Source organism: Erinaceus europaeus, chromosome 7 (assembly GCF_950295315.1).
Source record: "Erinaceus europaeus chromosome 7, mEriEur2.1, whole genome shotgun sequence".
In the NCBI taxonomy this organism is placed as follows: Eukaryota; Metazoa; Chordata; class Mammalia; order Eulipotyphla; family Erinaceidae; genus Erinaceus; species Erinaceus europaeus.
In genome coordinates this window covers 34,277,626-34,292,474 of record NC_080168.1, presented here as the reverse complement: position 1 = coordinate 34,292,474, position 14,849 = coordinate 34,277,626, and the positions used below count along the sequence as shown (strand labels likewise).

The window sequence follows — 14,849 nt, the reverse complement described above, 5'->3', positions numbered from 1 at the left end:
AGTTTCCTGGTTAGTTCCCTGTTCCCTCATGTCAGGACAGGGCCTCCCTGCTGTTGCTCCAGGTTCTGAGGGCAGTAGCAATGGAGACTCACAGTTGCATTTGGTGAGTCTCAGGGGAGTTCTTTCCTCCCTTCAGCCATCTTTTTTTTGGTGAAACAGACTGGAGGTGGAATCTCAACTGGTAAACTGCTGGACTGTTACCAGCCACTTAATCTCTCCCTAGGCTCCTCTCTGTCCAAGAGCCACACGTGTTTGCACTCAATGGTGATTTGGTGGGTTCCTAAAGTCATTCCAGTTCTGTCTTGTTGCGGTCCCAGGTGGTCTCCTTTGGTATTCCTAGTTGACCCCCTCTCTTTCCTATCTAACAACAACAACAGCAATAGCAACAATAACAACAACAAGAGCAACAAAGATGGGAAAAAATGGCCTCCAAGAGCAGTGGATTTATGATGCAGGCACCGAGCCCCAGCAATAACCCTGGAGACAAAAAAAGACTTAACTTGGATGGTGAATTATGTAGCCCAATTCTTCTAACCCATGAAGTAAAAATGACTTGGTTCCTAATCCCCTATCAGGCTATACTTGGCAATCAGATATCCTCAGAATTCCTCTGTGTATTAATAGTCTATAACATGGCTTGGGAGTTGTTTGCATATAGTGGAGGTTGTTATCAAAGTAAAAATACCCCGCTGGAAAGGCAGCATAATGGTTATGCAAAAGATTCATGCCTGAGGCTCCAAAATACCACCCCCCTTTTGCCCCCCCAAACAATGCCTCAGGTCCTCTGGCACCTCTGTCATTAAAGCACCTGCTGTCATTAAAGTCTGGCCCAAACTTTAAACCACTAATCCTCCAATAAAGAAATAAAAATAAATAAATCAAGTCTGGCTCAGAGAGAAGAGAGGCTGTGTGGGCACCTGAGGCCAAGGCTCCTGGCTCAGTAGCTTTGTAACATGTCTCTCTGTTGCTTCCCTCCTTTCTAACAGACATGGCCGGCCAGTCCGCTGCATTCTGGAACGAGGAGAAGACATGTTAATAACTGGAGGCCGGCACCCTTACTTTGCAAAGTACAGGGTAAGTTGGAGAATGTGATGGAGAAGAACATATGCTGTAAACAGACTATTACAAACGCAGAGGGCAGCAGTGGGAATAACAATTGGCAAGCCAGCAAACTGTGTTTCTATTTACCTCCCTTCCTTGTCTTGTTTGCTTACAGACTTCAATGGACACTTTCTCCCTTGTTTAAAAATGTCAGTTTGGACAAGTGCTAGTTACCACTTGCTGGTGCCACAGAGTAGAAACTGGGAAACATATATGGGATTATACAAGTCCATGAAAGGAGGTCTAATAAACATAGTATCCCCTTGTATGAAAGAGGGAAAAAACAGAATAACTCCCATAAAAATAGTGTATGTAAAAATCACATTTTTTTTGCCACTCTCTCCCTCATGTTTCAAATTATCAAGAGTAGGTTTTTTTTTGTAGTTATTATTGATGATGTTGTTGGATAGAACAGAGAGAAATGGAGAGAGGAGGGGAAGACAGAGAGGGTGAGAGAAAGATAGACACCTGCAGACCTGCTTCACCGCCTGTGAAATGACTTCCCTGCAGGTGGGGAGCCTGGGGCTCAAGCCGGGATTCACAAGTAGTTTTTAGGTGATTCTGATCCAGAAGTTCTTAGAAAATTTTCCACAGCAGAAAATAATAGTAATAATAATAATTGTTCTTTTATTGCCATCAAGATCATCAATACGGCTTGGTGGCAGCACGATGAATCCCATGCTTCAGGTTGCCTGCCTTTTTCTTTTCTTTTTAATTTATTTTAAACTTAATTTGATAGGACAGAGAGAAATTTAGAGGGAAGAGAGAGACAGATGGAGAGAGAGAGATAGTTGTAGCCCTGCTTCACCACTTGTGAAGCTTCCCCCTGAAGGTGGGGACTGGGGACCTGGTGCATCACCACAGTCTCTACTATTTGCTTTACCAGAACTAGATTTGCTTGTCAGATTGAAATGAATGCTGCAGTAAACAACTGGAATCTCTCAGACTCTGAGACATTTCTTTTGCTATTTGTTGTCAAAGTTGACAGCCCAGGGAGGACTGAGGATCATTCAAGAACTCAGGTTTCTTCCATTAGTAATGCTACCTCATTTTCTCAGACTGCACAGTCCATGATAGAATTCACTAGAGGGGAGCCAGGCGGTAGCACAGTGGGTTAAGCTCAGGTGGAACAAAGCACAAGGACCAGCGTAAGGATCCCGGTTTGAGCCCCCGGCTTCCCACCTGCAGGGGAGTCACTTCACAGGTGGTGAAGCAGGTCTGCAGGTGTCTATCTTTCTCTCCCCCCATCTTTCCCTCCTCTCTCCATTTCTCTCTGTCCTGTCCAACAACGACAACATCAATAACCACAACAACAATAACTACAACAATAAAACAACAAGAACAACAAAAGAGAATAAATAAATAAATAAATAAATATATTTTTTAAAAGAATTCACTAGAGGTGGGTCGGGTGGTAGTGCAGTGGGTTAAGCACACATGGTATGAAGCGCAAGAACCGGCCTAAGGATCCCAGTTGAAGCCCCCAGCTCCCTACTTGCAGGGGGATTGCTTCACAAGTGGTGAAACAGGTCCACAGGGGTCTACTTTCTCTCCCCTTCTCTGTCTTCCCCTCCTCTCTCCATTTCTGTCTGTGACATTCCAACAACAGTGACATCATCAACAGCAATAATAACCACAATAACAATAAAAAAACAACAAGGGCAACAGAAGGGGAAAAAATAGCCTCCAGGAACAGTAGATTCATGGTGCAGGCACTGAGCCCCAGCAATAACCCTGGAGGAAAACAAAAAAAAAAAAGACAAGAACTCACTAGGGAACATATAGCTATTTAAATTTAATTTTAACACATTAAAATGTTTACTTCCATAATTGTATAACACTTCACTTTCTGTCATCAGCTGTGCCTAGTGGCTTCCATGTTGAACATGCAGAAATAGAAACTTCCGTTGGCCATCACCACATTAAGGACACAGAGTTCCTTACTCTGTCTTTTGCAGAGGAAGAGGGAGCATGACACATGTTTAAGAGGTGTGTCTGCTCCATGGCCTTAGTTCTAACTAGATTCCTGGTCAGTACTTTGCCTCCTAATTGCAGGAGCAGTTGGGAAACGTGTCCAGGGTGAGAGATGACAGATCTGGTTGAGCACACCAGATCTCTTACCTCTATCAGAACAGAAATATTTGCAGCACATGCTTTAGAAGATGACGAATGTTATTTCAGTTTGCATTCCCACTGAGCTCTATTTTGAGTTTGGTTTAGTTTAAGAAAGATTTATTCAAGTGAACTTTGTTCTGCCTGAGATTGAAGACTTACACATGTGAAGGCACTGGAAAAATGCAAGAATCTCAGGTTAAAAGATGGGACACACAGAGTGGACTTATGTGGGGTGTGGAGATGAATGGAAGTCAGTAGTTCTTCCTAGATTCTGGGCCTTAGCCCCTTAAGTGAAAATGGTTTGCAAATAGCTTCTTCCATTCTCTGGATTTCACTTTATTGATTATGTCCTTTGACACATGGAAGTCTTGACGTTTTTATGTATTACTGGATAATATATCAGACCATTTACAATTTTGTTGCTGCCTGTGCTTTTGATGTTATATTTAAGAAACTGCTGGGAGTTGGGCGGTAGCGCAGCGGGCTAAACGCATGTGGCGCAAAGTGCAAGGACTGGAGTAGGGAATCCCGGTTTGAGCCCCCGGCTCCCCACCTGCAGGGGAGTTGCTTCACAGGCGGTGGGGCAGGTCTGCAGGTGTCTATCTTTCTCTTCCCCTCTCTGTCTTCTCCTCTCTCCATTTCTCTCTGTCCTATCCAACAACAACATCAACAACAATAATAAAAAGAAAACAAGGAGAAAAAAAATTCTATATCCCCTGGGGGTAGATAGCATAATGGTTATGCAAACAGACTCTCATGCCTGAGGCTTCGTCAAGTTCCAGGTTCAATCCCCGGCACCACCATAAGCCAGAGCTGAGTAGTGCTCTGGTAACAGAAAAAAAAAAAAAAAAAAGAAAAGAAAAGAAAAGAAAAGAAAACAAGGGCAACAAAAGAGAAAATAAATATTTAAAAAAATTTTTTTTAAAAGAAAAGAAACTGTTGCCAGATGCCCATGTCAGTGGGGAAGCAATTACAGAAGCCAGACCTTCCACCTTCTGCATCCCATAATGACCCTGGGATGCTCCCAGAGGATTAAAGAATAGGAAAGCTATCAGGGGAGGGGGTGGGATACGGAGTTCTGGTGGTGGGAATTGTGTGGAGTTATACCTCTCTTATCCTATAGTCTTGTCAGTATTTCCATTTTATAAATAAAAATTAAAAAACTTTAAAAAATTAAGATATTCTACAAGAATACTAAAATGATCACATTTTAATTAAAATAAAAAATAAAAAGAAACTGTTTCCAGATTCGAGGCAATGAGTTATTTCATCTGGATGTAGAGGGTTCACTTGTAACAATATTAGAGCACCCCCACCTCCACTCCAGCACCAGAATTCTGTTTTGTTGTCCAGGCTGGCTTCATGAATGATGGCAGAATCTTGGCCTTGGATATGGAGCATTACAGCAATGGTGGTGCCACCTTGGATGAGTCATTATTTGTAAGTGTTTTATGAAGCAAGTTCACATTCTGGGGAAAACTAGAAGTGTTTAGTTAAAAAAAAGTTCAATAGGTAAATAATATTTGATTATAAAACCAGAAAGACCCTTACTACAGGAATGGCCACAAGTTACTTACTAGAGCCCTCAGAGGGAACCCAGAGATGTTGGATGTGTGTGTGTGTGTGTGTGTGTGTGTGTGTGTGTGTGTGTGTGTGTATGAGTGTGTGAGTGTGTGTGTGAGAGAGAGAGAGAGAGAGAGACCTGTTTCCAGTACTTGGAGCTCTCTTTCCCTAATACAATTATTAGACTACAAACTCAGCCCTACTGCTACTTTAGACTAGATAAGCCTGTTGGGGGCTGAGCTGTACATCATAGCAGCCTCTCTGACCTCATCCTGGCAGATGGCAGTGGCACAGAATTCTGACCATTGCAGTGTCTCCAGGGATTGCCAAATGCGCCAGGAGAGAGGGATGCAAAATGTTCCTTGGTTGAGAATCAATGCCTTCAATAAAATACCAAATTATTATTTTTCTCTGTTTTCCAGACTTTTTTAAAAAATTCATTACATTCTGAAGACCCTGTGCAGGTTTTATGAATGCCTCCAAGGTCTTTGAAAGTATTTGAAAATTGAGACAAATGCATTAGCTCCAAAACATAGGGATAAAAGGAGTGACTTCAAAAGGAAAATTATTCAAATCATTGCAAATTATTCCACATCAGAATGCATTGAATTTAGGACATGGGCATTATTTTCACCAACTTGATGTGTTGGAGAGGGTGTGGGTCATCCCTGGACTGGTCTGAGATCTGAGGACAGGCAAGGGGGTTGTTGACATCTGCTCTGGATTTCTCCCAGGTAATTGAACTCGGAATCCTGAAGATGGAGAACGCTTACAAGTTCCCTAACCTGCGCTGCCGGGGATGGGCCTGCAAAACCAACCTGCCGTCCAACACAGCTCTGCGTGGCTTTGGCTTTCCTCAGTCAGGGCTGATCACTGAGGCCTGTCTCACAGAAGTTGCTGCCAGGTGTGGCTTGTCTCCTGAGGAGGTAATGCCAACTGATTCCCATGTACACAAGAGAGTTGACTTTTGAAGGCGGTGTGTGGGGGGGTCGCCTATAGAGAGGGATTGTAGAGATGGTGGGGGAGGGCAGGCAGTGACCCACCTGATTAAGTGCATACATCACAGGTGCAAGGACCCAGGTTCAAGCCCCTGGACCCCACCTGCAGGAGGAAATCTTCACGAGTGGTGAAGTAGGGCTGACTGTGTTTCTCTCTCCCTCTCAATCTTCCCCACTCCTCACAATTTCTTTGTCTGTATCCAATAATAAATCATATATAGACCACAAACCCAGCCCTATTGCTACTTTAGACTGGATAAGCCTGCTGGGGGCTGAGCTGTACATCGTAGGAAGTTCAGCAGCCTTTCTGACCTCGTCCTGAAAGATGGCAGTGGCACAGAATTCCGACCATTGCATATATGATATATATATATATATATATATATATATATATATATATATATGGCAGTGATTGTGGTGGAGGAATTTGAAATCCAAAGTTTGCCCAAGGTATCAGCAAGCTAGTTAACATAGAACTAGGACCCCAACATTCAAAGATCCTTATCTGCCTCAAAATTCCTGAAGAAGGTAATGAGATATCAGATATGACAAGTGGACATTGGATTCTAACTTATTTAGTGAGAAGACTCTTGGCTGGAGATATAACTACTACTGCTGGGCAGGGGAGACAGCATAATGGTTATGCAAAAGACTTTCATGCCTGAGACTCCAAGGCACCAGGTTCAATTCCCAGCACCACCATATGGCAAAGCTGAGCAGTGCTCTAGTTCTTCTGTGTCTTTCTCTCTATAAGCTCTCTCATTAAAATTAATAAATAATACTTTTTTAAAAACTAGTCTGCATTTTTAAAAAAGTGCTGCTAACAAGTTTTGTCAAACCTTTTATTTTATTTTATTATTATTTTTACCTCTGCTGCCTTCATGCCCAGGCATCTGCCATAAAGTTGCAGTTGTTACTAACATTATCTCCATTCAAATTTTTTAAGAGCTCAGCCCCACCTTTATACCTTATGAAGCTCTGTTCCCTTCCCTGTATCTTTTCCACCTAGAATTCTGGAGTGGAGATACTGTCCTCTGTGCCTTCCGCTGAGATATGGGAAAGCAGGAGAGGCAGAGAGTTACAGTGGTTTCTCCCAGTGGGTTGTCTGTCCTCTGCTTACCAGGTGTGGCCACTACTCAGGGACAGTGTCTATGGGTTCTGTGTCTGTTAGCAACTCCAGAACTCCATGGCTTTCTGTGAGAGCAGGTGAAAGCGTCAGTGACCTTTCTGTTGGCTGCTCATGCAGCTTCTTCCGTGCCATGCCTCCCTTTGTCTTGCGTTGCAGTAGTCCTTGGGAAAGTCTGAACCCCTAACACACCTACATTCTTCTTCCTCTTCTCCTCCTTCTTTTTCCTCTTCTTCTTCCCTCCTCCCCCTCCTCTTCCTCCTTCTTCTCTCTTCCTCTCTTTCTCTCTCATCTCTCTCTCTTTTCTCTCGTATCTCTCTCTCACCACCAGCGCTATACACTGGGGCTTTGTGCCAGCATGATAAATCTAGCACTTCCAGTAGTAATATTTTCCCTCTTTCCTTCCACACCCTCTTCCTTTCTTTTCTGTTTTTTTTTTCTTTCTCCAGGGTTATCACTGGGGTTCGGTGCCTGCACTATGAACCCACTGCTCTGGCCATTTTTCCCCTTTTGTTGCCCTTGTTGTTTGTCGTTGTTGTTGTAGTTATTATTGTTGTTGTGATTATTATTATTGTTATTGATGCCATTGTTGTTGGATAGGACAGAGAGAAATGGAGAGAGGAGGGGAAGACAGAGACGGGGAGAAAAAGAGAGATACCTGTAGACCTGCTTCACTACCTGTGAAGCGACTCCCCTGCAGGTGGGGAGTGGAGGCTCGAACCGGGATCCCTGCGCCAGTCCTTGCGCCTTGCGCCACTTGAGCTTGACCCACTGTGCTACTGCCCGGCCCCCTGAGAGTGTTCTTAATGGGGAATGCCATTCAGTACTTTGCACCTTTTGGTCTCATCTGGGGGTATTAATGAATAATTCAAAGAATTCAGGAAGTATTTCACACAAAGATTATCCATTCTGGGATAGAATCTTTTTCATTCATTCTTCAATCTAATCATCAGTTCTGTTTACAAACTTTTGTCTCCCTCTTTGTAAGTGTGTGGTCCTACCTTGCCACAACAGTTGAATAATGCAAAGCATGTTGCTTAAAATCCAAATTCAGAGTTACCTCTCAACAAATATTCACAAATACAACTAGAAATAACAGTTTACAATGTAGACTTAACAAAGACCTGGAGTAGGGCTGGGGAGATGCCATGACAGGCAATGTTGGTGTTGAACTCCCAGGTTCAATCCCCAGCAACACCATAGGCCAGAGCTGAGCAGTGCTTTGGCAAAACAAGCAAATAATCAAGGAAAGCAAAACAAAACAAAGCACAACTACTTGGCCTAGGCTGAGTTGTCTATGACATAAACAAAGGATTACTTCTTGTAAACTTTTAATGCAGTAAAGCATAGGAAGCATTTAAGTGCTATCATATTTGATAAAAGCACTGAGGGAAGGAAGAAGAAGGCATCATGTGCTGACAAAGACTTTGCTAAGGGGTAAGAAGTCAGTATGTGAGCTAAGGAGTAAGAACTCAGTATGGATCTTATTGTGTGAACATAGTGGGACTAGGAAAACAGTGGATGGAAGAGACTAGGTCATAGGGTTCCTCTCCCCTCCTTTAATATATATTTTTTCTTTTATAGGTTCGAACAATAAACATGTACAAGGAAATTGATCAGACACCTTACAAACAAGAGATTAATGCTGAGAATCTGATCCAGTGTTGGAAAGAATGCCTGGCCATGTCTTCTTACTCCCTGAGGAAAACAGCTGTGGAAAAGTTCAATGCAGAGAACTACTGGAAGAAGAAAGGACTGGCTGTGGTCCCCCTCAAGTTTCCTGTGGGTCTTTTGTCCCTCGCTGCTGGTCAGGTCAGTTCCATAAGCAAATCAAAGGTGTGAAGAAAACTCTCATTACATGGTTGTAAAGCCTGTTAACTTTCACCAAAATTGTGCTTGGTCAAGCTAGTTGGTGCTTACTATTGTTGTTTGTATTTGTTTGTTTTTATGTTTGCTTTATTTTTGAGGGAGTGAGAAAGAGATCCTTTGTCCAAGGCACCCAGACCTCAAGGGTTGGTGAAAAGCATTTTCCAGGGTGGTCAGAACTGGGGCCTTCTCCCAGCCCTGTAATCAGTTGGCTAACTGAACCCGCTCCAGGCCTCAGATCACTCAGGTATGAAGTAAGATGGTCGGACTGCTGTGACCAAGACCCCTCCACCAACAGCCCCATGATTCTGTGTTGCTGGCTGTGAGATAGAAATAGAAAGTTGGAGGCATTTTGTGATTTGTTTGTTTGTTTGCTTTTATTGCCACCAGGGTTATCGCTGGGGTTCCGTCTCTGTATGATGACTCTACCACTCCCAGCAGCCATTTCTTTCTTCTTCTTATTTTTTTTAATTTGATAGGATAGAAATTGAGAAGAGGGAGGGATATATAGAGAGAGACAGAAAGACACTGCAGCCCTGCTTCACTACTCATAAAGTTTCTCTCCTGCAGATGGGAACCAGTGGCTTAAACCTGGGTCCTTGTGCATGGTAACTTAAGTAATTTTTAAAAACCACAATTTTAGTTCAGTCACTCCATAACTATTGAAATTGTGAGGAGAATCTGAATATGTTCCTGTAGTTTAACATCCTGATTGCCTATGACCTATGTTTTTTTTAATATTTATTTTTTCCCTTTTGTTGCCCTTGTTGTTTTTTATTGTTGTAATTATTGTTGTTGTTGGACAGGACAGAGAGAAATGGAGAGAGGAGGGAACACAGAGGGGGAGAGAAAGATAGACACCTGCAGACCAGCTTCACCGCTTGTGAAGCGATGCCCCTGCAGGTGGGTAGCCGGGGGCTCAAACCAGGATTCTTCCACAGGTCCTTGTGCTTTGTGCCACCTGTGCTTAACCCGCTGCACTACCGCCCGGCTCCCACGACCTATGTTTTTAATGTATACATATGCCTGTGTATCGTAACTATGTTCTTACATCTCTCTCTCTCTTTCCCTCTCCCTCCACCTCTCTCTGTCTCTCTCTCTCTCAGTGTGTGTGTTGGCTGGGGGTGGGGGGCAGAGAAATAATAGGATGAAGACGATAAGAGGGCTCTGAACTCCAGCTCCATCAGCACCCAGAGATAGAGGACAGAAAGGGGAAATATATTTGGATGTAGTAATAGGGTTATGTGTGGCTTGGAGGGGAAGAGAGGACTGGACCTGGAATAAAAGGTGGAAGGTCTGGCTTCTTTAATTGCTTCTCTGCTGGATTTGGGCATTGGCAGGTCAATCCATACCGCCAGCTTGTTTCTATCTTTCCCTAGTGGGGTAGGGCTAAGAAACATTGCTTTTTAAATTAATGCTTTACAATAATACAATTGTTGATACATGTATAACATTTCTCAGTTTTCTTTCTTTTTAATTTTTTTATTATTTTTATTTATTGGATAGAGTCAGTCAGAAATCAAGAGGGTAGGGGAGATAGAGAGGGAGAGAGAAAGAGAGACACCTGCAGCCCTGCTTCACCACTTGCAAAGCTTTCCTTCTGCAGGTGGGGACCGGGGGCTTGAACCCTGGTCCTTGTGCACTGAAACATGTGCACTCAACCAGGTGTGCCACCACCTGGTCCCTCTCAGTTCTTTTTCTCTCTCTCTTTCTTTCTTTCTTTCTTTCTTTCTTTCTTTCTTTCTTTTTTTTTTCTTTCTTTCTTTCTTTCTTTCTTTTTTCTTCTTTCTTTCTTTCTTACTTTCTTTCCTCCTTCCTTTCTTCCTTTCTTCCTTTCTTTCTTTCTTTCTTTCTTTCTTTCTTTCTTTCTTTCTTTCTTTCTTTTTCATTAGGAATATAGTTTCTCACCTCTCCTGTCACCAAAGGTCTGTGTCCCCACCCCTCACCCCTCTCCCTTAGACAACCACTATAGTTCTCCCACAGTCTTAGAATATGGGTTGCCTTTTTTTCTTTTTTTTTTTTTAACATTCATGTGTTCTCTATATTCTGTGTATGAATGAAACCATTCTGTAGTTGTCCTTCACCTTCTTACTTAACTTTTACTAAGCATTATCTCCAGTTGTACTCATTTTATCTCAAAGGACACAATATCATCTATCTTACTGCTGAATAACACTCCACTGAGTATATGTCCCATAGCTTTTTTATCAGGTTATCTGTTGAAAGGCATTTTGGTTCTTTCTAAATTGTTGCTACTGTGAATAGAATTGCTGTGAACATGGGGGTGCACTTATCCCTTCCAATCAGTGTTATTGTATCTTTTGGGTAAATGCCTAGCAGTGGAATCATTGGGTACTATGGCATCTCCATCTGTACTTGTTTAAGGATTCTCCACGCTGTTCTCCAGAGTGGTTGCACCAGTCTGCACTTCCACCAGCAGTGCAGTAGAGCTCCTCTCTCTCCACATCCTCTCCAACCTTCTCTCTGACCTTCTCTTGTTTTGTTGATGGAGCCCATTCTCACAGGTGCAAGATGGAATCTCAGCGTGGTTTTAATTTTCATTTCTCTGATGACGAGTAAATTGAACATTTATGCATATGTCTGTGGGCCATGTGCATCTCTTCTTTAGAGAACCTTCTACTCATATCTTCTGCCCACTTTTATATTGGGCTGTTCTTTTGTTATTGCTGTATGAGTTCTTTATAGATATTTGATATCAACTGCTTGTCTGAAGTGTAGTGTGCTGATATCTTTTCCCATTTGCTGGTTTTCATGTTTATCCTTTTGGAGTTTCCTTTTGATGTATAGAAGCTCCTCAGTTTGATGTATTCCCATTTGTTCAATCTTACTTTTGTTTCTGGGCCATGGGGTGAAGTCTCCAAATACATCTTTAGTGTCAAGGTCCTAAAATGTTTTTCACCAATATGTTTTCTATGCACTTTATAGCTTCAGGACTAATCCAGATCTTTGATCCAATTTGAGATAACTTTGGTCCGTGGTGCTAAGTGGTCTAGTTTCGTTTTTCTATGTGGTTGTCTAATTCACACAGCAGCATTGGAAGTAATATTGAATTATATACAACATTCATGGGGATTTCAAGTTTATAATTGGTTCCTTTTGCCAGATCCACCCACCCCCTTTTGCCCTTCCTTGCTGATAACTTTTACAGTCTACAAGTTTATCCTTTGTTCTATCTTGTTCATGCATTTATTTCTCTATGTATCACTTAGGAGTGAAATAACATAGTGTTTGTCTTTCTCAAGTTATCTCACCAGCATATGGACTCTAGCTTCACCTGTGTTATTGCAAATAGCTGTATTTCATATTTTAAAACTGAGTTGTGTTGTTTGTGATTAGATCAGAGACTTATAGTGTGTATTATTTGTACATACCAGGTTGCTTTTAACTCTTGTTATTGAAAATAATGTTGGCAGGAGCATAGGGATGCATAAGTCATTTTAAAGTAGTGCTTGCATGGTCTTTGGGTATGTGTCCATACCCAAATGGGTAGGGTAAATGAATTATATAGAATTTTTATTTTATTTTATTTTACCTTCAAGGTTATTGCTAGGGCTCGGTACCTACACTACAAATCCACTGATCCTGTGGTAATTTTTTAAATTTTTTGGATAGGACAGAGAAATTGAGAAAGGAGGGGAAACTAGAAAGGGAGAGAGAAAGATACTTGCAAACCTGCTTCACCACTTGTGAAGTGACCCCCCCTTGCAGGTAGGGAGCAGGGGGCTCAAACTGGGATCCTTGAGGGGGTCATTGTACTTCGTACTATCTGTGCTTAACCCAGTGCACCACCACCCAGCCCCCAATAATTCCTATTTTAAATTTTTGACAACTCTCCATAATGATTTTTATAGTAGTTGTAGAGGTCTGTGTTCCCACTTGCCGTGTACACGTCTTCCTTTCTTGCACCTTGTCTAACTCTCGCTGTTCCTTGTCTTTGAGAGCCATTCTCACAGGTGGACAACATGAGTTCACTGTTGTTTCTGTTTGTGTTTGAGTGGTATTACAGCATGATGACCATCTCGAGGTCTGCTCCCTTGCCCGAGAACATTTAGCGAGGGGTGGCAGCACAAGGCCCCGATGGCAGGCTGGTCTAGCTGAGTGTCCTCACTCCAGCCCTCGTGCTTCCACCAACTGAGAGGATCAGACAGGCCTCCCCTGGGTTCTGTTGACTTCTGAGACTAGTAACACAGAAAGGCACAGAGTATCCATTTAACATGTTTATTTCTGGTGCCTTGGTCTGGCCACTGGCACCAAGTATGAACCCAGATGTTTGAACAGCTGAGATACTGAAGCCTCTAAAGCAAATTCCTCTCCAATACCTACCCAGAATCACTGCCTGAAGATTTAAGTTTCACAGCCTAAGCCCCCAAGCCTCTAGAAAAACCATCTGTTCCTATGTTACAGTTGTGCAGATTTTGTAGATCAAGCTTTGTGAAACTATCCTTTGTGGTACTAACAATGAGCCATCCGGTGGTGCCACTTAACTGAACCAAATTTGACATTTTCAGTGGCCCAGGAAGAATGGCAGCAGAACAAAGGACAAATCACTCAGCTACCTCTAATAGAAACTCTGCCCTGGAGACGTGGGCAGACTGCTGCTACCAGCAGGGCCACACAATGCAGAAGGCACACAGTCCCCTCTCCTGGTGACTCAGTCACACATGTCAACTGTGAATGTCACTCAGCGGCCACTTCGAAATTGCATGCAAGAACTCAGGAGGTCAAAGACAGGATCTTCAAGTTTGAGAAACGGATAAAATAGCTAAGCCATAGCAAAGTTATTTATCAAACTTTCATTGATACTTGCTATGCTGTATTTCAAAAGATGCCTTAGTACATGGTCCTTACTTCCAGAGGACCCACATTCTAGCAAAGGGCAATGCAATGAGTATCACTTGGCATTGCTGTGCACCCCAGGCACTACCAGCTCTGGAATCTTTGTAGAGTATGCTATTCCTTATGTGCATTGTTTGAGAACGAGCAACCAGGAACACAAAATAATGTTTCCAGTAGTGACATGCCAGTAGACAGCAAAACACACTCTGCTGCATGTATCCAGGTCTCCTGCATGTGATCACCATGGCTAAGATAGCTTCCTCAAGGTTCTCACATTCTATTTTGGACTATGAATATATGTGCCTTTGTCCTCAGAAAAGACACGTGTATGTCCCCATTTCCCCAGTATATCACTAGTTCGGGGCCAGGTGGTGGCCCACCTGGTTGAGTGCACATGTTACAGTGTTCAAGGACCCAGGTTCAAATCTGCTGTCCCCACCTGCAGAGGCAAAACCTTGTGAATGGTGAAGCAGGGCTGCAGGTGTCTCTCTGTCTCTCTTCTTCTCTATATCCCTCTTCCCTTTCAATTTCTGGCTATCTCTATCCATTAAATAAATAAAAATTTAAAAAAGAAGAAGAGGGAGTCGGGTGGTAGCATAGCGCATTAAGCACAGGTGGTACAAAGCACAAGGATCCTGGTTTGAGCTCCCAGCTCCCCACCTGCAGGGGAGTCACTTCACAGGCGGTGAAGCAGGTTTGCAGGTGTCTCTCTTTCTCTCCCCCTCTCTGTCTTCTGCCCCGGCCTGCGGGGTTATCGATGGAAACCTAGGGTAGGGGGCGAGAGAATGGAGGGGACAAGAGACACGAAGAACGAAAGCAAGACAGGTTTCTGATCAAGCTCTGAAAATTTTATTTTGCAGCCGCATTTTAAGCACACACCATGAGGAAGTTCTGCTAAGGTAGTGGGGGGAGGGAGGTGGGTGAACAACTTTCCAAACAGTTAGATGGTAATCTCAGTTCCAATGATCAGAATGTCTGCTCACCGGTTATGTGAGAGACTTAGCTAAGGTTTTGGCTCCCGGCATGTCCTCCCTTTTTACAATTTAAGTGAGGCGGCAATTGAGGGTAAAAGCTAGGAATCTTATCAAGAGATAATCAGGCTAGGAATCTTATCAAGAGATAATCAGGCATTAACCAGAGGGGAGAAGTATTGACCTGATTTCTCCTGCGGGGTAAATATAGAACTGATGTTCCCACATCTTATACGGCTCTTGGTGTCTTTT

The 14,849-nt window shown here is 43.0% G+C and overlaps 1 protein-coding gene across 4 annotated transcripts in view; it reads left to right on the top strand.

Moving 5' to 3' along the window:
• Positions 1 to 14,849, top strand: part of LOC103121601 (aldehyde oxidase) — a 108,818-nt gene that overhangs the window by 68,429 nt on the left and 25,540 nt on the right. For all 4 annotated transcript variants that reach the window (XR_009550667.1, XM_007532126.3, XM_060194175.1 and 1 more), the window contains exons 23-26: positions 987 to 1,074; positions 4,570 to 4,656; positions 5,514 to 5,705; positions 8,488 to 8,715. Coding sequence is in view for 3 of the 4 variants with exons in the window: in XM_007532126.3 (XP_007532188.1) it covers positions 987 to 1,074; positions 4,570 to 4,656; positions 5,514 to 5,705; positions 8,488 to 8,715 (595 nt within the window). In the remaining variant the exon portion in view is untranslated. The remainder of the gene's footprint in view (positions 1 to 986; positions 1,075 to 4,569; positions 4,657 to 5,513; positions 5,706 to 8,487; positions 8,716 to 14,849) is intronic.